Here is a 20,994-nt window from a genome sequence, read left to right on the forward strand (position 1 = left end):
GGAGAGGCAAGGACCTGGATAAAAGCATGCCAAGTTTTCTTATTTGGATATTGGTTCTAATTGTAGTTCTTATGTCTGCTTGAACAATCGGATGGGTCTGCTGGGACAGCTCCCTTAAACTGAAATAGGCAATGTCCAAGTCACTGGATCCCCTCTCATCATTTCACTGAGGCAGTAAATTCGGTCCTATCTTATCCACCTTCCCTCTACAGATTAGGGAATTTCTGTAGATTCCTATAGATTCTCTACAATACCCATGTTTCAGAACCAGACCCTCCAGGTAAAGCACCTGTCCACCTTCATTGTACACAAAGTGGGCCAGAGTGTCCCCTTCATCAAATTAGGTGAATCTATCCGTTTCTATATAAGGAATGTACAGTGAAACTAGATAATCTTTCCCATGCTTTAAAGAACTTGCAGCCTTCACCTAAGGCAGGAATATTAAGCAATGTGTTCAACTCTATCAGAGCTGCCTAAGTCAAGTTACAAAGAATTTCTACAAGAGCATTTGCCAACCTTTTTTAATAGGCAGGTATGACTATAACCTGTTGATGAAAAGATCACTGATTTTTTTTTAAACTTTCACAACTTTTTTAGGACAACATCAACATAGATGAAGCTGCTCGATTTTTGGTGGAAAAGGTCCTTGCCAACTACAAAAGCTTTCCTAATGAAGAGAATGATGTGAGCAAACTAAAACTGGACCCAGACCCCTTGAGAGCGGACAGTAAACCACAGTGTTGCTAATGTTACCTTTACTCTTGCATGTAAATGCGACAGAATGAGCAGCAAGACTCTTGTTCCTTAGATCAGACTGCTGCTATGGTGCTGCATTAAGGACATTCCAAGTGAGGGGTTTGGTTATCTTTGAATTGGTGGTATTTTGGGGTGTTTACAGTTTCTTTTTGTATAAAATTGAAAATGTGTTGGGTTTATCATTCATTCTCCACTAAAAGAGCAGCTGTGTCTGGGAGTTGGTTACCTTCTTCTGACAGGAAAACGGAGGGTGGTGTTTACACTTTATCCTCAAAGGAATACAGACAACATTCAGTATGACGTGTATCCAGGCTAGGTGTTAGTTCAGAGGATGAATATTGTGGTGTATTCCAGAACAGTAGTCATTCTTGACAGAAGTTGTGGCTGAAATAAGCACTTGCCTCTTTGCCACAAGTGTCCTTATACCTATAACCTCCCACTGCTGCCTGCCTGCCTCCTTTCCCATACCTACTATTTTGTCCCTGTTGATTGCCCCCTAATGTGAGGACCCTGTAACTACAGTTCTCCTGGAGCAGGTGAATGTTTTCCTGAACTGGACAGGGATAACTGAGCAATGGCAGGAGGTCCCATCCTGACTTTGCCACTAAGCCCCAATACAAGATAAACACACCACTTGGCAAGTCAGAAGAACAGGAGGGGAAACCCAGGTGTCCTATGTGACATGGCTACTGCAGTGATACAGATGCTAGCAAGTGCATCTCCAGTTATTAGCTGAGAATATTTTACTTCAAATACTGTTAACCAGTTTGAACCTGTAAAACACATTCCAGCACAAATAGCAGGTTTTTCCTAGTGTAGTGCACCCAGTTAAAATAACCTAAGGAAGCATCACCCATGTGCACATATTAAAAGGAATGACCAGAAATAGTTCATACACTAATGTTTTGAGATACTAGCTTTAACTTCATCCAGGAGAGGACTGCCAATATATGAAAAGGTTCTAGTTTTGGTTACTTGTCTTAAACTGGTTTTTGAAAGTAGCATACAGTATGACTAGATGAATGATTTGAATTACTCAGACCTTGGTCTTGGAATACCTTTTGATTTAGTAGCGCATGGAAAAGAGGGAGGCCTCAGAGGCATCCCAAGATAAATTGAAGGGTTTTTTAAATCACTCAGATATAGTTGTTAATCTATTACAAAGGCCTTCACTAATTATAAAAACACATGCTGCACGTAATTCACCAGTACAAAGTGTAAATGGAAAATGTGTTACCAATTTTTATACCTAAATATTTTTGAATGCTAAAAGTTCAAGTGAGGAAACTCCTATCTTGCTTTGCCTCCTCCTAGGAGGCTGGTTATGTGAAGTCTTGACTTCTGCAACTCATGAATATGGCAGGAATTGAGTGAGGGGCAGGACGGCTGGTGAAAAGGATTCATTTATCTAGTGATTGTGGTAATCCTACATTAAATGGAACTCCTGCTTTCTCAACAGGCTCTGGAGGCTGGTTTTTTGCCACATGTTGCACCTTAGTTGCCATTTTTTCCTGAAGTCTCTCTTGTTTTTGCTTGGTCTGACATTGTTAAAGTTTAGGTCATAAGCCCTATCCATGTGTCACAGTTAGATGCACTGTCTTCCATACTTGCCTATTAAAGTGAGTGTACATAAGTACAAGCTACTTTTTAATGAGATGCATACAAATAAATTCTTTATTTTTAAGAAATAAATAAAACAATTCAGGCACACTGTCGTCATTCCTGTGTGAAATAAGACTCTTGTGTGTTGTTTGTGTTCCAGTTTCTCTCAAAACATGCATTCTCACTGAAGTCTGTAAACTATTTTTCCTTCATTCTGCTCCATTCATTGCCATATTAAACTCCCTCTTCTTATTTCCTGTTTTACCTTAAGATAGACACTTAAAATTACCATATGTAATATTAACCAAACTTGAAAAGTAGGCTAAAGTAGCTTATACTTAAGTTTCTTAAAATTCAAAACATGGCTACCTCTTTGTAGACTGTGTTTCTGAAGGGAAAGTGGTTTTGAAAGAATACTTTCTCCCTTCCCCTCGTGCCATAGTCCACTCGGGCAATGCTATTTTCCCCAAACTGATTAAAGTTAGTATGTGGGAGTCTTTTATCCTCTTTTTAGAACACTGGCATGTTCTGTAAATTGCAAACATGCCTATAAAACCTGTCTGCTTGCTAAGGTTTAGCCATTAAACAGAATATTGGGTGGAGGCATGCCATCTATCATGGGAGTTATCAGAGCATGCAAGAACTCTGGTTCTAATTATAGCTGTACAAAAACCAAAGTGCTTTAACCAGTCATCAGAGATGTACACTGGCCCATTAGTTCATGTTGCTTGAGTAGGCTGCTATGTGCAATATCTGAGTATCTGTTTAACCGATCTTCAATCTTCTGTTTATGTGGTCTTGTGTATTATCAATCACTGGATATATGCAATATTACACTAACTTGGTTCATTAATGGCTTGAACCTGTCAAATTGACAAATCTATTAATATAACTGGCACTATTCCCTGTTTAAAAGGTCAGTTTATTTTAAATGTTAAAAAAACCCTCAACAAATCTCTTCAGCTTTCAAAACTTTAAGTGAAGAAACAGTCCATGGAAAAGTATAAATGTTTTCCTCTTTTCTTTCTGTCAAACTGGTCACTTTTATAGTAAAGTAGTTTTCAAATAGTAGATATTCTGTGAAATGCAACAGTAAAATTAAAGTGCAGTATTGGTTAAGTGAAGTGTAGACACAGCAACACAATTCTTAAAGTTCTCATGCCCAGATTTCTCCTAAGCAGTCTCCACTGAATTTAGTTGCTGTTGAAACAATTGAATCACAGGTCCCTGTTAAATTTCACACTGCCAAAGCTAGGAAACTTACCATAAACCTGTTAATGAAATGATCAGACTGGCATACTTACTATGTTCAATCTTAGGTGGACAGATATCTGACCATCTAGTTGCCAGATATCAGGAATAATCTTGGAGAAATTCATACTTTCTTTATCCTTATCTGAAGTTAAAGCTGTATCCAGGCTTCAGTCATGTATCACTCTCTAAGATGCTGAATTTATTTGGGGGTAGAGATAGGAAAAAGTCTTCCTGGTTCTTAGTCACAAAGTATGGTCTAAGGCAGCTGTGGCATCCTATTTTTAAAACCTTAATTTGCCCAGCCACCATGACTGTTCTCTATGTAGGAGTCGTTAAAGTAATGAGTGAGCTTTCAGTATGGGAATTTGAGAAGCACTTTAACTGTGGAAGAGAATGAAGTAGGAAAATCTGAACTTCTGGACATATTGAAGACTAAATGAACTGAGTGGAAGTTCATTTTTTGACCTATCACCTCCATCCTAAATCATAATCCCTAGGTTTCTTCAATGCCTTGAGTCAAGGGCAGCAACTCAGCCCTTGAGAATCTATATAATAAACAAAAACAACCAGGAGTCCTAGTGGCACCTTGGAGACTAACAAATTTATTTGGGCATAAGCTTTTGTGGGCTAAAACCCACTTCATCGGATGCATGGAGTGGAAAATACAGTAGCAGGGGTGTGTGTGTGTGTATATACATGGTACATGAAAAGATGTGAGTTGCCTTACCAAGTGGGGGGTCAGTGCTAATGAGAATTCAGTTAACAGTAGAATACCAAGGGAGGAAAACACTTTTGTATGGGAATGAGGGTGGCCCATTTCAAACAATTGACAAGAAGGTGTGAGTAATGGTATGGGGAAATTAGTTTTTGTAATGACCCATCCACTCCCAGTCTTTAATCGGGCCTGATTTGATGGTGTCCAGTTTGCACATTAATTCCAGTTCTTTAGTTTCTCACTGGAGTCTGTTTTTGAAGTGTTTTGTTGTTGAATTGCCACTTTTAAGTCTTTGGCCAAACCGGACAGTCTCTAAGCAAATGTACATGGCAGAGGGGCACCAAACCAGATGGTCTCTACGCAAAAGAATAAATGGACACAAATCTGACAGGAATTATAACATTCAAAAGCCAGTAGGGGAACACTTCAGCCTCCCTGGACACAATAACAAAAGCAAGAACATTCTGGGTCTGTATTTCTTATAGGTACGGAACATGGTATAGCAAAATGTCTGAGAGAAATTATGTATTCAATTGTAGTTTCATTATTTGACAGAGTATGAAAGTCCTGTACTGTGGACAGACTGGTACACTGAAAATATGAAACATGCCAATTTTCATCTGGCATATAATTAAGACAATTTAAAGAAGCTGTGCCTGTGTAATCAATGTCTGTTTATAAAGATCTGTATGAAAATGATGGAGTGTGGATGTGAGTTTTTTTGGTAACCTCTATCAATTGTGGCTTGTATTAAAAAATGCATTACCAAGAAATTAGGGTACCTACATATATATATATGGTTTTTTAACACATACTACCTTGGATTCTTTTACCAGCACCTGAAATAATACTGTTCCTTCAGTACAAAGACTTGCTTAAAATCCTTTTTTATGCTCTTTATGTATTAGTATGAATACATTTCAAGTTCTATTTCACTGCCTCAAATAAACGTGCATACAAAATGTTTCCTGGAGTGAGTTACTTAAGCTGCTGCCACTGCCTTATCTGGGCAAGGGCCCTATATTGAATGGAAAGGGGCTGGGGTATGTATGGGCAGAAGAGCAGCTTTTACACCTCTGCCCTTCAGCTACTGCATGTATGGGAGGAAGGATGGGCAGGGGTGGACACTAACACTTTCTTTCCTTCTACTCTATGAAGGAAGGGAGTACTTGTGGCACTTTAGAGACTAACCAATTTATTTGAGCATGAGCTTTCGTGAGCTACAGCTCACTTCATCGGATGCATACCGTGGAAACTGCAGAAGACATTATATACACACAGAGACCATGAAACAATACCCCCCCCCACCCCACTGTCCTGCTGGTAATAGCTCATCTAAAGTGATCATTAAGTTGGGCCATTTCCAGCTGGAGATAAGCTATTACCAGCAGGAGAGTGAGTTTGTGTGTGTATGGGGGTGGGGGGGTGAGAAAACCTGGATTTGTGCTGGAAATGGCCCACCTTGATTATCATGCACATTGTAGGGAGAGTGGTCACTTTTGATAAGCTATTACCAGCAGGAGAGTGAGTTTGTGTGTGTGGTTTTTGGAGGGGGGTGAGGGAGTGAGAGAACCTGGATTTGTGCTGGAAATGACCCACCTTGATTATCATACACATTGAAGAGAGTGGTCACTTTGGATGGGCTATTACCAGCAGGAGAGTGAGTTTGTGTGTGGGGGGGGTGGAGGGTGAGAAAACCTGGATTTGTGCTGGAAATGGCCCAACTTGGTCACTTTAGATAAGCTATTACCAGCAGGACAGTGGGGTGGGAGGGGGTATTGTTTCATGATCTCTGTGTGTATATAATGTCTTCTGCAATTTCCACAGTATGCATCTGATGAAGTGAGCTGTAGCTCACAAAAGCTCATGCTCAAATAAATTGGTTAGTCTCTAAGGTGCCACAAGTACTCCTTTTCTTTTTGCGAATACAGACTAACACGGCTGTTACTCTGAAACCTGTCTATGAAGGAAGGATACAGATCCTGTCTCCCAGGCTCACTTGCTGTCCCCACCATCCAGTGAAGCACACCAACTTCCTGAGATTGATTTCTGAGAGTACTGGCTACCACGGAATAGTGTCACCAAGACTCCTTGCTATAGTATGGCTACAGAAATATTGATCTTTGCAACTCTCAAGATCTATAGACTAAGGGGGCAGAATCCATTCTTGTTCTGTGAGGATTTGCTGAGTAACCTGACCCCTGCTGCTCTCTTAGCAAAAGCAGCCCTAATTAACAATTTCTTGAACTATAAATGATTAGTCAAAGGTATGGTAAATTATTGCCATATCCTAAATCAAATGTATGGCAATATAAATATTAAGGCGTTGATTAATCACAGTTAACTCACATGATTAACTCAAAAAAATCACAATTAAAAAAATTAATTGTGATTAATCACATTGTTAAACAATAGGATACCAACTGAAATTTATTAAATATTTTGGATGTTTTTCTACATTTTCAAATATATCTATTTCAATTACAATACAGAATACAAAGTGTACAGTGCTCACTTTATATTTTTGATTACATATATTTGTACTGTAAAAATGATTTAAAAATAGTATTTTTCAGTTCACCTCATACAAGTACTCTAGTGCAATCTCTTTATCATGAAAGTGAAACTTACAGATGTCAGGGGGGTTGTTACATAACTGCACTCAAAAAAAAAAATGTAAAATTTTGAAGCATGGATGGCCAGCCTGAGAAGGAGCCAGAATTTACCAATGTACCTTGCCAAAGAGCCACAGTAATATGTCAGCAGCCCCCCCATCAGCTCCTCCCCCAGCCCCGGCTCCAAGCTCCTCCTGCCCACCGGCAGCCCTGCTGATCAGCGTCTCCTGTTCCCTCCCTGCACCTCCCGATCACCTGTTTTGTGGTGTGCAGGAGGCTTTGCGGGGGGGGGCAGAGCCAGGGGTTGAGCAGTGAGCACCCACCGACACATTGGAAAGTTGGTGCCTGTAGCTTCAGCCTCGCAGTCGGTGCCTTTACAAGGAGCCGCATATTGCTCTGGAGGCCCAGGTTGGCCACCCCTGCTTTAGAGCTGACAAGTCCACTCAGTTCTTGTTCAGCCAATCGCTAAGAGGAATGTTTGTGTACATTTACAGGAGATAATGCTGCCCACTTCTTACTTACAATGTCATCTGAAAGTAAGAACAAGCATTCGCATGGCACTGTTGTAGCTGGTGTCGCAAGATATTTATGTGCCAGATGTGCTAAAGATTCATATGCCTCTTCATGCTTTAGCCATCGTTCCAGAGGACATGCTTCCATGCTGATGACGCTTATTAAAAAAATAATGCAGTAATTAAATTTGTGACTGAACTCCTTGGGGGAGAATTGTATGTCTCCTGCTCTGTTTTACCCACATTCTGCCAAATATTTCATGTTATAGCAGTGTTGGATGATGTCTCAGCATGTTCATTTTAAGAACACTTTCACTGCAAATTTGATAAAAATGCAAAGAAGATACCAATGTGAAATTTCTAAAGATAACTACTGCACTTGACACAAGCTTAAAGAATCTGAAGCGCCTTCCAAAATATGAGAGGGACGAGGTGTGGAGCATGCTTTCAGAAGTCTTAAAAGAGCAACACTCTGCTGCAGAAACTATAGAACCCAAACCACCAAAAAAAGAAAATCAACCTTCTGCTGGTGGCATCTGACTCATGATGATGAAGATGAACATGCATCTGTCTACACTGCTTTGGATGGTTATCAAGCAGAAGCCGTCATCAGCATGGACGCAGATCCACTGGAATGGTGGCTGAAGCATGAAGGGTCATATGAATCTTCAGTGCATCTGGCATGTAAATATCTTGAGATACTAGCTACAACAGTGTCATGTAAATGCCTGTTCTCACTTTCAGGTGACATTGTAAACAAGAAGCGGGCAGCATTATCTTCTGCAAATGTAAACAAACTTGTTTGTCTGAGCAATTGGCTGAACAAGAAGTAGGACTGAGTGCACTTGCAGGCTCTAAAGTTTTACATTGTTTTATTTTTGAATGCAGCAGGGTTTTTTGTACATAATTCTACATATGTAAGTTCAACTTTCATAAAGAGATTGCACTACAATACTTAGTATTTTTCAATTTACCTCATACATTTATTTTACAGTACAAATATTTGTAATAAAATTAAGTGAGCACTGTACACTTTGTATTCTGTGTTGTAATTGAAATTAATATATTTGAAAATGTATAAAATGTCCAAAAATATTTAAATAAACAGCATTCTGTGGTTTAACAGCATGCTTAATCGCAATTAATTTTTTTAATCGTGATTCATTTTTTTAATAGTTTGACAGCCTATATATATACACACACACATATATATAAGTGGGGACATGATCACACAGGAAGCCATCATGCTATATAACTAAGTGCTAAACTATTTACTAATTTCAATGTATATACCTGCTCTAACTTAAAAAAAACAACCACTCCTCCTCTTGCTTTAGGCCTTCCTTGACATATTTAAAAATACAGTTAAACTATATCTAGAATCCGCCCATAAATTGATAGGTCAGAACCCAGCAACTGAAAAACACTTCACCAGATTCCTTCCATTCTGAGAGCAGGATCTGGTGATGTTTTTAGACAATACCTAGTACAATGATGCCTTGATTTTAGCTGGGCCCTCAGAAATATAAAATGATGGCCACAGGAAATGCACCATACTGGTTTCTTGGCCCTGAGGAAACCAGTTATATTCAGCAAGGGTTTTATTCAAAGAGAATTCTTTTCTTCTAGCTATGAACAAGCTACTAGAATCAAAGAAAGAACAGAATTTCACCCGCATCCTAATTCCAGCTCCCCCAGTGAGCTGTTGTGTAACCTGGGATGAGTCACTTTATCTGGCTGTTTACTGTCCACACCCTTTGTATTTTAGATTGTTGGCTCTTCTGGGCAGGGGCTGACTCCAGAGTGTTAGTATGATGCCTAGCACTATGGGGAAACAATTTTAGTGGGGGGTCTGTAGGAACTAGTGTACTACTACAGCTAATCCAGTCACATAAGGTTCAGGCCAGTTCTATGATCCTGAGTAGTGGCCTGCTCTGTCTCCTGAACTCCCTACTCCTTCCTTTGACCACCTGCACACAGGGAGGGGAAAACGGAGCAGAAATTCTCTCCACATTGGTCAGAGGGGACCAGTTGGTGATCCCTCTGACCAATTACTTCATTTATATAAGCTTACAGTGCTATAGAAGTGATTTTAAACACAAATGTCCATTTGGCCTGAATTCTAAACCAGTTAATGATAAAATACACAGTAATCCTTGTTACTTCACAGTGAAACAATTTGAGGGTCCCAGAGGATGTGGGAGGTGCGTGGCTTGGAGGCAGGGATGGGAATGGCTACTATCTATCTACCTGCCTGATTCTGCTAATAGACTCTGTGTTCCTTAGTCCACTAGGAAAAATTTATGCATTCAGGAACTCAAATTTGCTTTATCTTTTTGGAGGTTTTCCCAGAAGTCCATAGTTCTGTACTTTTAATCCTCCCCTCACTGAGCAGAACTTGTTTACTCCCCAATAGCAATGGCCAGAGCTAGCAGACTTTTTTTGATCAGCTACAAGTCACCAGAAAGTGGTTAGAATGGCGGGGGGGTGGTTGTTTGTGAGGGGAAGGTGACTCCTTGTTTTGTGTAGGTATCCCTAAGAACTGGGGAGTCATTTGGTCACGTATTTCCCCCACCACGCCTTGTCTCAGTATGTGAGGTGTTGTTTCTAAAGGAATGAAAATAGCAGTAGGGTGGAGGGTAAATATGTGACCAATGACTCTCCAGTGCTTAGGGATACCTACACAAAAGTAGCATGGGTGGGAGGGAAGTTCTGCAGGCTTGGGTGTCTTTGACCTTGTCTTCACTGCTTTAAAAATCTCAGAGTGCTTTTTAACCTCAGAGTGACTAATGAATGTGCGCTATCCTGAGGTAAAAAAATAGTGAAACCAACTTCATGTTGCCTAGTTTACCTCAAGGTAAAACTGAAGTGTCTTGACTTCATTGTGTTTTTTTACCTTGGAATGGCTCAAATACATTAGTTATGCTGAGGTTAAAAATACACTTTTTTAGCCATGAAGACAAGGTATTTTAATGGTTTTTGGAGGGGTTTGGAATAATTTTTGTCTGTCTGGGACACTGGGTCAAATAGGGTAGAGGTTGGAAGAAACTTTACTTTAAGACACATCTTCACCAGGCTCTTCTTGAATCACCCCGGTATCAGAGGCTAGCATCCTGAATAGAGATGCAGAGTTATTTCTGCTGACTGACTATTCCAGATCAGGTGAGTCTTTTGTCCTGTTCAGGGATGGCCAGCTGTGTGTCTGGAATTACCAGTGAGGAATCTAAGAGTTGAACAGGAGCTTCTGGATGGTTGTACCAGGGATCATCTGCATGGATTTTGAAGTGTCCAAAGCTGATTCAGATATTTCAAGCCCAAAAGGAATTATTATGGTTATCTAATTTGACTTCCTTCATAACAGCAACCATTGAATTTTACCCTGTAATTCTTACATCAAGCTAAATAACTTGTGGTTGAACCAGAGCTTATCTTTCAGGAAGAAATCTGATCTTGACCTAAAAATGCCAAATGATGGAGAATCCACAATCTCACTTGGTAAATTGTTCCAATGGTTAATTACCTAAAAATTTACACATTATTTTCAGTTTAAATTTGTCTAGCTTTCAAAGTCAATATCTCATTGTAAGGTGTATTTTCCTTGAATTGTTCTTGTAGTTTGTTTTTAGCCCTATCAGTTAGCCAAGTTCTTAACCTATTTAAGATGATGTCTTGCGAACTTCACCATGTTAGACAGCCCTTTTGGGAAGCTTTTGGTTGCTGGAAGTTTTTAGAGTGTTAGGATGCACAGACTAGTCTAGTTTCTAAACTCCTTTTGTACACTCTGTCATGATGATGTACAACAAAATACATAGGTGGCATCCTTCTGGGTTGAGACCAAACTTATTTTTTATTTACTCTTTAATATGGCAGCCTATTCCAGTGCTTAACTACCCCTACATTTAGAAAGCTTTTTAAGTACTAACCTAAATCTTCCTTGCTGCAGATTAACCCCATTATTTGTCCGGCTTTCAGTGGATATGGAGACCAACTGATCACAGTCCTCTTTAGAATAGCTCTTAACATCTTTGAAGAATTATCAGGTCTCCCTTCAGTTGTTTTTTCTCAAGACTAAATTGTGATGTTGCACCCCATATTCTTAATACAGATATTGTTGTAATATGAATATGGCATAACTAAGATATGTTTTACATGGGACGGGTCATGTGAGGTATCATTGGAAAGATTATGATTTTCTGAATGTGATTATCCAATTTTTATGCATGTATCAGTTCCGCATCTGAAGTTAGGAATAGTGACTATGTAACAATTACAATGGTGTATGAACTTGGGGAAACACCCACCAGGCAGTAGGCAAACAGCCTGAATGGGCTATTAGCATGGGTCTTTGAAGATGCTGATCTCTCATCTTCCTGGAGTTTCTTCCTGTGGACATACAAATAAACCTTGTCTCATGGCTTTAACTCTGCAAGGTCATGTGATTATGTCACCTGGTACGGAGTACCATCTTGGACTCTGCTGATATTTTTCCACTGGAAACAAAGGATTCCCACCTTATGTAAATCCTATTTAAGGCTGGGAAGTGAGTCATTCAGGGCTCTTCTCCATTGCCTCCCTGCCCAAGAAGGGAAACTGCTGAAAGCCCCTGAAGAGACAAAGGAACTAAGTTGGGGAAAGGCAAGGGCTCAGTCCAGGCTGAGACAGGGGGTCTAGTCTCTGAAGAGAAATAACGAACGCTAACCTGCAGAAACTCTGCAACCTGCCTAAAACAACATTTAGGGTGAGCAATTACCGTTTGTAACCTGTTTCTTTAGTGAATTAAGCTTAGCTTGCATATTTTGTTTTATTTGCTCACTAATCTGTTTTGTTCTGTTTGCTATCCCTTATAATCACATAAAATTGACCTTCTGTAGTTAATAAACTTATTTTTTGTTGATTTCAAAACCCAGTTTGTGCAATTCTTATCTGGGGGGTGGGGGTGGGGGTAAAGAGCTGTGCATATCTCCCTCCACATTGAGGGAGGGGGCAGGCGATTTTTATGAGCTTACGCTATATAGATCTCTATACAGTGCAAGACAATATAATTTTGGGTTTATACTCCAGAGGGTGTGTGCACAGGAGAGCTGGGCATTCCCCTAGCTGAGCCCTCCCACAGAGAGCTAATTGCAGACTCTATGTGATTCTACAGGTGGGTGTGTCCCTGCCTGTGTGTGTGCTGGAAAGGGGCTGGAGAGCCTGTCACAGCAGCACAGAGTAAGGAAAACCAGGCTGGTAGGACAGGTGGGATCCCAGCACATCCCAGTGGCACCCTGAAAGGTGGGGCCAACCCGTCACAAAAACATACCCAGATCTTTTTTTTAGCTTTCTTCATAGGTTACATTTTCTAAAATTTTTATCATTTTTGTTGCTCTCCTCTGGACTCTCTCCAATTTATCCACATCTTTCCTAAAGAGTGGTGCCCAGAACCTGACACAGTACTCCATATGAGGCCTCATGAGTCCTGAGTAAAGTGGGACAGTTACCTCCTATGTCTTACACACTACATTCCTGTTAATATACCCCAGAATATTAGCGTTTTTTATAACTGTACCATATTGTTGACTCATATTCAGTTGCAATCGCTATAACCACCAGATCCTCTTCAGCAATACTACTGCCTGCCCAGTTATTTCCCATTCTGTAGTTGTGCACTTGATTTTTTTCCCTTCCTAAATGTAGTACTTTGTTCTTTTCTTTATTGAATTCATCTGGTTGATTTCAAACTAATTCCCCAGTTTATCAAGTTCATTTGGAATTCTAATCCTGTCCTCCAAAATGCTAGCAACACCTCCCAGCTTGGTGTTATAAGTGTATTCTCCACTCCATTATCTAAGTCATTAATGAAAATATTGAATCAAACCAGACCCCGGACAGATCCTTGTGGGACCCCATTAAATGCACACTCCAATTTGACAGTGAACTTAAGAACATAAGAACAGCCATACTGGGTCAGACCAAAGGTCCATCAAGCTCAGTATCCTGTCCTCTGACAGTGACCAATAGCAGGTGCCCCAAAGCGAATGAACAAACAGATTATAATCAAGTGATCCATGGCCTGTCACCCAATCCCAACTTCTGGCAAACTGAGGTCAGGGACACCATTCCTGCCCATCCTGGCTAATAGCCATTGATGGACCTATCTTCCATGAATCTATCTAGCTCCCTTTTGAACTCCATTATAGTATTGGCCTTCACAACACGCTCTGGCAAGGAGTTCCAGAGGTTGACAGTGCATTGCGTGAAAAAATACTTTTTTGTGTTTGCTTTAAACCTGCTACCTATTCATTTCATTTGACGGCCCCTTGTTCTTGTATTATGAGAAGGAGTAAATAACACTTCCTTATTTACTTTCTCTCTACCACTCATGATTTTATAGACCTCTATTATATCCCCCCTTAGTAGCCTCTTTTCCAAGCTGAAAAGTCCCAGGCTTATTAATCTCTCCTCATATGGAAGGCGTTTTATACCCCCTAATCATTTTTGTGGCCCTTTTCTGAACCTTTTCCAATTCCAAGATATCGTTTTTGAGATGGGGTGACCACATCTGCATGCAGTATTCAAGATGTGGGTGTACCATGGATTTATATAGAGGCAATATGATATTTTCTGTCTTATCTATCCCTTTCTTGATGATTCCCAACATTTTGTTCGCTTTTTTGACTGGTACTGCCCATTGAGTGGATGATTTCAGAGAACTATCCACAATGACTCCAAGATCTTTCTTGAGTGGTAACAGCTAATTTAGACCCCATCATTGAATATGTACAGTTAGGATTATGTTTTCCAATGTGCATTACTTTGCATTTATCAACATGATCATTCCCCTCTATTTGGCATTGGTGAGGCCTCATCTGGAGTACTGTGTCCAGTTTTGGGCCCCACACTACAAGAAGGATGTGGAAAAACTGGAAAGAGTACAGCGGAGGGCAACAAAAATGATTAGGGGGCTGGAGCCCATTACTTATGAGGAGAGGCTGAGGGAACTGGGATTATGTAGTCTGCGGAAGAGAAGAATGAGGGGGGATTTGATAGCTGCTTTCAACTACCTAAATGGGGGTTCCAAAGAGGATAGATCTAGACTGTTCTCAGTGGTAACAGATGACAGATCAAGGAGTAATGGTCTCAAGTTGCAGTGGGGGAGGTTTAGGTTGGATATTAGGAAAAACTTTTTCACTAGAAGGGTGGTGAAGCACTGGAATGCGTTACCTAGGGAGGTGGTGGAATCTCCTTCTTTAGAGGTTTTTAAGGTCAGGCTTGACAAAGCCCTGGCTGGGATGATTTAGTTGGGGATTAGGTCCTGCTTTGAGCAGGGGGTTGGACTAGATGACCTCCTGAGGTCCCTTCCAACCCTGATATTCTATGATTAAATTCATCTGCCATTTTGTTGCCCAGTCACCCAGTTTTGTGAGATCCTTTTGTAGCTCTTTGCAGTCTGCCTGGGACTTAACTATCTTGAGTAGTTTTGTATCATCTGCATATTTTACCACCTCACTGTTTACCCCTTTTTCTAGATTGTTTATGAATATATTAAATAGGATTGGGCCCAGTACAGATCCCTGGGGGATACCACTATTTACCTCTCTCCTTTCTGAAAACTGACCATTTATTCCTACCCTTTGTTTCCTATCTTTTAACCAGTTACCAATCCATGAGAGAACCTTCCCTCTTAGCCCATGACTGCTTATTTTGCTTAAGAGCCTTTTGTGAGGGACCTTGTCAAAGGCTTGCTGAAAATCTAAATACACTGGATCTCCTTTGTCCGCATGCTTATTGACCCCCTCAAAGAATTCTAGTAGATTGGTGAGGCAAAAACCATGTTGACTATTTCCCAACAAATTATGTTCATCTATGTGTTTGATAATTTTGTTCTTTACGATAGTTTCAACCAATTTGCCTGGTACGGAAGTGAGACTTACTGCCAGACTTTGAGGAAAAATGCAATTTTGTATCATGCCTCATTTTCTATATCTCCAGGGCTTATTTGATATATGTGGTACATTGAACATGTCAAACAGTTAATGCACAATAAAGTAGCAGCTTATCTTACATGAACAGTAGAATCTCACCAGAGTGTTGTATCAGTTAATGCTGTTGGTCATTCATCACATTATATTGTATCACTAAGTACTGCCACACAGACACTAATGTATAACCAAGGGTTTCCTGTTACTTTGCATGCTACTTTACTGTCTTGCCAATCACAGTAATGGCACTTAAAAATCAGTGGCCAATAAGAGAATGGAATTATTTGGGTTCAGTGTGTTTTCCTCCTGCTAATACAGATTCTTCAAACAGAAAAAGTGTCTGAGTTTAAACTAGGTGAGTTTGAGGGATATGCTGATCATCTGGTGTTCTGGGATAATAATTGTGTCCTTGTATTGCCTGGGTTATATGAAGAATACTTCTCAAAGCAATTATTGCACACTTTATTATTTTTGCTCTTTTAATGTATTACTTAATGTCCCCATATTCTGCCCTTGAAGAAATATACAGTGTAATCAACCGAGTGGCATTTATGTGGTACAATGCTAAATTAGAAATATTGTAGGGGCCTGACTGTGATCTCTCATACAATGGTTTTAACAGCAGTGACTTAAGTAGAATTACTCCTGACTGCCACTGGCATACCAGAGACCAAAACTGAGACCATAGGTTCACAACTGGATTTGGACTTGGTTGTTGCTCTGCCAGAGGGAGATGATGAATGGGTGAACAGCAGATGTGATGCTCTTTGCCTAGATTGCACTCTCCTAGGACCAGATCCACAAAGGTACGTAGGTGTTGCTATGTCTAACCCCTAGGTGCCCTGCTACCTAGTGGAATCCTCAGATCGAGTTAGGTGCCCAGGCTGTCCATGCAATGAATGGGGAGCGCTAGGCACATAAGGAAGGGATCCTCAAAAGCCAGCAAGATGAGCAGGGAGCTGGGTAAGTTAACCAAAAGTGAGATGCAGAAGAAAGTGGAGGGGGGTGAGCTTAGGATCAGATATTTCAAAGATATTTATACATCTAATTCCCATTGATCTGGGCCTTAGGAGCATGACTCACAGGCCAGAGATAGATGTCTCCCTCCACTCAGGATTGATGGTTAGTGTACTCACCTGGAATGTTGTTTCATGTCCCTCCAAACTGGGCAGAACAGGGATTTGACTCTGCATCCTTGGGGTGAGGCCAGAGGGGGGAAAGGTGTCCTGTCTACCAATACAGACACATACCCCTCATTGAAAATTCCTGACCTGCATGCCGCAGCTGTCTTTTGTATACACCTTGCTGTACTGGCAAGATAGGTGTTCTAGTGTTCTCATAAGTGTTCTCCAGCCTGCTTCAGGACCCGTGGAGCTTTGGTATGAGCTAGTATTCTGGGCAGCTCATTAGTTGTGGGGCAATGTCAGGGCTTAGATGTCTTCATGAATGCTGACCAGCAGAAACTTACGTGCCTATAGGGATAGGCTGCAGCTGAATAGCAATTTTGAGAATGTCAGCAATGCCTAAATGGTGGACTTAAATGCCAAAAGACCTTCTGAGGATCTGGATCCAAGTTCTGTACCAACCTTTTAGTTTGACAACCTTTCTTTCCATGGAAAAATGAGATACCTCATTGGTAAATATAGGGGGATACTAAAAATGTGGGTATATGGAGAAATGAATGTGATTTCTGAAGCACTATACAGACCTTTACTGGAGTCAGCTGAGGCCTCCTCCATGAAGAATCAAATGAGCCAGAAAAAAAATGCCTTGGGAAATAATTTAGGGCCTAAGTAGGGCTGAACTAGCAAAGGTGTTCTATCTGTTGTAGGTCTGGGACTCAGTGGGAGACAACATGCTGTTCTGCTTTTCAGGAGCAGGAATTTGTTTAAATCACAGAGTGATTACAAAATTACAAAATAGACCCTAAGATTAGTTTGAATGCATGTGTGTTTATTTTTTAAATAAATGGTAGATGAGTAGTGAATGATGACCATGCTGTTTTGGCTGTTTCTGAAACTCTTTAATGATTATGCAGCTCTTATTTGTTTAGTAACCAAGCTTTTTTAAATAGACAAAACACAAGACAATGAAATGGTGTTTTGATAGGATCAGCTGTAAATGTTTATGACTGGAGCTATAGTATAATTGTTTAAGCACCATAACTACTTCTAATTTTTCACATCAGTTTCAAATTCTAGAACACTTAAGCCTTATTGCATTAACAAGCCATATTAACTAAAGAACATAATTAAGTTGTTTTTCACCCCTCGAGATATCAGTAGTTAAAAAACATCTTTTGTGTTCCCCTGTACTGTCTTAATTTAATTATTTCTATTTTCATTCAGCATATATATTGTTACTGAAGTTATTTTTCCAAGTTCTGCCTTGCGCAGTGTTTATTAATAAACATTTAAAAATTGATGGAAAACTATCACCCAATGTAGGAGGACTGAGTGTTAGGATTTTGGGTTTTTAAGATGCTTTTTTTTGCTGCTGTTAGCCTGCCTCTACACTATATCATCTACACTGGAGGGCATGTTAATACAATAGTGCAGTTAATCACAATTAAAATGGATTTGTTCTGATTTCCAGTGCAGGTCTTGACTTAAAAAACAGACGAGACTATAGCCCTTTAAACCTCCTGCAACATGCTAGCATTTCTGCCGCAAGTTAAACAAATCTATTATAGAGATGCACTAGCAGCTCCACAGTTAACGTTGCATTGAGATTTGCACTTAAAGTATAAATTCCCTGTATTTCACACTTTAATGATCGAATGTGGTCTCCAAATTTAAAACAGTAACTGATTTTTCCATCATATTTTTTGGTCAAATTTAGAAACCTTCTCAGAGATGATATTACCTTTCTGATGTTTCCGCTGAGCATCACTTTTATTTTTTTTAAAGGACTCAACTATAAAATCGCAGTCATGCCAAACTTCACACACACAGCTTCTCAGAAATGGGTAATTTTTCACAGTTTACCCAAAAAGTTATTCCCTTTATTAATCATCATCTAATTTAGATCCACACAGACAAGACATTGGAACTGCCCAGATCTAACATCTACTTCTGTTCTCCACCGCTGTCCAGTCCAGTTCAGAGTCCTCAGCTCCATTCCTCACATAGTGCCTGCTCACGCTCCCACTGAAGCCACTGTCTGTACGGGGAGCAGGATCAAGCCCACAGGCTCCAAGTCAGCAAGGTATTTTATGCCTAACTTTAATCACACAAGTAAACTCATTGAAGTTAGTGGGACTAGTCACATGCTTAATTACAATTCTGGTTATTTTGCTGAATCACGGCTCTACCCCCATGGATTTTTGGGATGGGAAGTGGGGCTATGTGATGGGATTGGGATCAAAAGTGGTTCTGGCAAGATGAGGCAAAGAAATTTGCAGAGGGCAACTATGGCTGTCAAAATGTAGCTTCACTCTGATGACCCATAAAAGATTCTCTCTGGCCCTGTTCCAAGTCAGGGGAGGCTGAGGCACAAGACAGTATGGGAAAAGGCATGTGAAGAGCAGGGTTGTAGTAAGGTGAAGTGGTGGTGGACCATTCTCTGTGTGTGTGGAGTAAGGGAGGGTGAAGCACCTCTCTGACAAAATATATAGGTGGTTTATAAGAGTGCAGCCCCCTTATAGACTGCTTATTTCTTCTACAATTCCTGCCCCCCAGCACAAACTTACTCACCATCACCCTCCCATATCTTGTCCTATGACACCCCATCCCAAGATATCCTATCCCACATAATCCATTTTCCCACCTGGCTCCCCAGAATCCCAATGACTTGAGAAAGTGAACTGAAGAGAAGCTTCATTCCAATGAAGATCCTATGGTTTGACAGACGGCTACTGCTTCTGACTATCCTTAGGTTTAGTTGGTTTGTCAGAATGCAGCTCTGCTAGAGCTTGGCTCCCCCAGCCTATGGTCCCCCTGAAGCAGAAACCCTGCTCTTCCCTACCCTATTACCCCTAGAAATGCGCTGCTTCTCTCCAACTACCCCACCAACTGCATAGCTTCATTTATCTCCAACTACCAGAAACAGACAGGTTCTCCATGACCCCCTCCCAGTCCCCACACTACTCATTGCTCTGCACCCCGTGCTTCCTGCACAAATGCTGCTGCCCCTCACAAACAGCGCTCCTCCTGTTGTGCTGCTCACCCGTCTTCCCCCATCCACAATTTCGGTTACCATATACCTCCCTTATTCTCACCCATCACCTACCATGTTAAATCAGAAATACATGAAAGGGAGCAGTGAATGCCATTGCTGCTTTCTCTGGCCATTGAACGTAGTCATTATCCATTAATAAAAAAAATACAAAAATCACTTTCCCTTCTCCTCACCCCCTTGCTTGGTATCCTCAGGTGTCAGTTTGCTACAGTACTTGGGTTGCTATTACACAGAGGTTAGAGTGGTCCAACTTATAGCAGAAGGCTATTTTTTTCATCAGAGACTCAGAGGTGCTGCTAGAGCTGCCAATATGATGATCTGAAAAACAATTAAACCAGGACCATCAGTGGTATTCCAGAGACATTCACCTGCTGCTAATAAGCTCCTCCATTGTCCCAGGATCTGTCCAGATGGATCCCAAAGGGATTTTCTTACATTCTGTTTTACTTTCTCTTGTAAATCCCCCTCCCCCCATCTTTAAAAAAAGATGCCACACTCTTACTCCTTTCTCTTGGGAACTTTCTTTTCACTCCAGGGAGTGCCTCTCTGACACACTTTATGGTTTGAGAGGCTTTTGAGATACATAGTCCTGCAAATATATTGTTTTCACTTTCCAGACTCTTCTGCAGCTAGGAAACTGGATCTTAGCAGCTTCCAAATAAAGTGCCCTTGTAATTGCTGTTAGGTTTTGGAAATTTCAATATGTTCTCACATAAATAAAACGACACAGCACCTGCAAGCTAGCATAACGTCCAAAGTCTTTTTTTTCCTACAGAGCACACAGCATTAAGATAGCTGCCTCCAGCAACAACCTTTGTCAAGGTCTATATTGTAAAATCTTCACTTTTACTAGAAAGTCCTAGTTTTAATTTTTCTAATTACCATTGTAATTAGGGTAGATTGATTAAATCAAAGCGATTTTAAATTGATGATTTCAATCATGATTGAAATTAGAGAGCAGGAAACCTTGATTTCAATCTTCAATTTTATTCTCATGTTGCATTTGTACTTTATTTTCTTAAAGGTTATTTCTCATTCATTTGTAACCATTATAATGTTGATTTGCAACTAAATATAGCCTTTGCACTAAATTTGGTACATTTAGCTAAGCAGGATGATGCACTATATATCTATATATTTACTTAAGCAATTATGTAGCTTAACATACATTTATTCAGATTCTTTATTTTTACATTTTTGATGTTGGAAAATAGTGAGTGATGAGCTTATTTACTAGATTGTTTTACTTGTGATTTGTGTCATGGTCTGTTTGGATCGAAACTGGAATTCAGTTAAAATGTACAAAAGCAGCATTTCCAAAAAATTCATTAGTTAAACTATCTGAAATATGTTGGATGCATAAGACATTTTTTTAACCAAAACATATTTTGCATTTAAAA

At 40.2% G+C, this 20,994-nt stretch overlaps 1 protein-coding gene across 1 annotated transcript in view; it reads left to right on the plus strand.

Annotated features, from left to right (window-relative positions):
• Positions 1–5,276, plus strand: part of RAB32 (RAB32, member RAS oncogene family) — a 58,553-nt gene extending 53,277 nt beyond the window's left edge. The window contains exon 3 of the mRNA XM_073337562.2: positions 598–5,276. Coding sequence (XP_073193663.1) covers positions 598–747 — 150 coding nt within the window. The 3' untranslated portion in view covers positions 748–5,276. The remainder of the gene's footprint in view (positions 1–597) is intronic.
• Positions 5,277–20,994: the final 15,718 nt, after the last annotated feature.

Source organism: Lepidochelys kempii, chromosome 3, assembly GCF_965140285.1.
Source record: "Lepidochelys kempii isolate rLepKem1 chromosome 3, rLepKem1.hap1, whole genome shotgun sequence".
NCBI classification, from domain to species: domain Eukaryota; kingdom Metazoa; phylum Chordata; order Testudines; family Cheloniidae; genus Lepidochelys; species Lepidochelys kempii.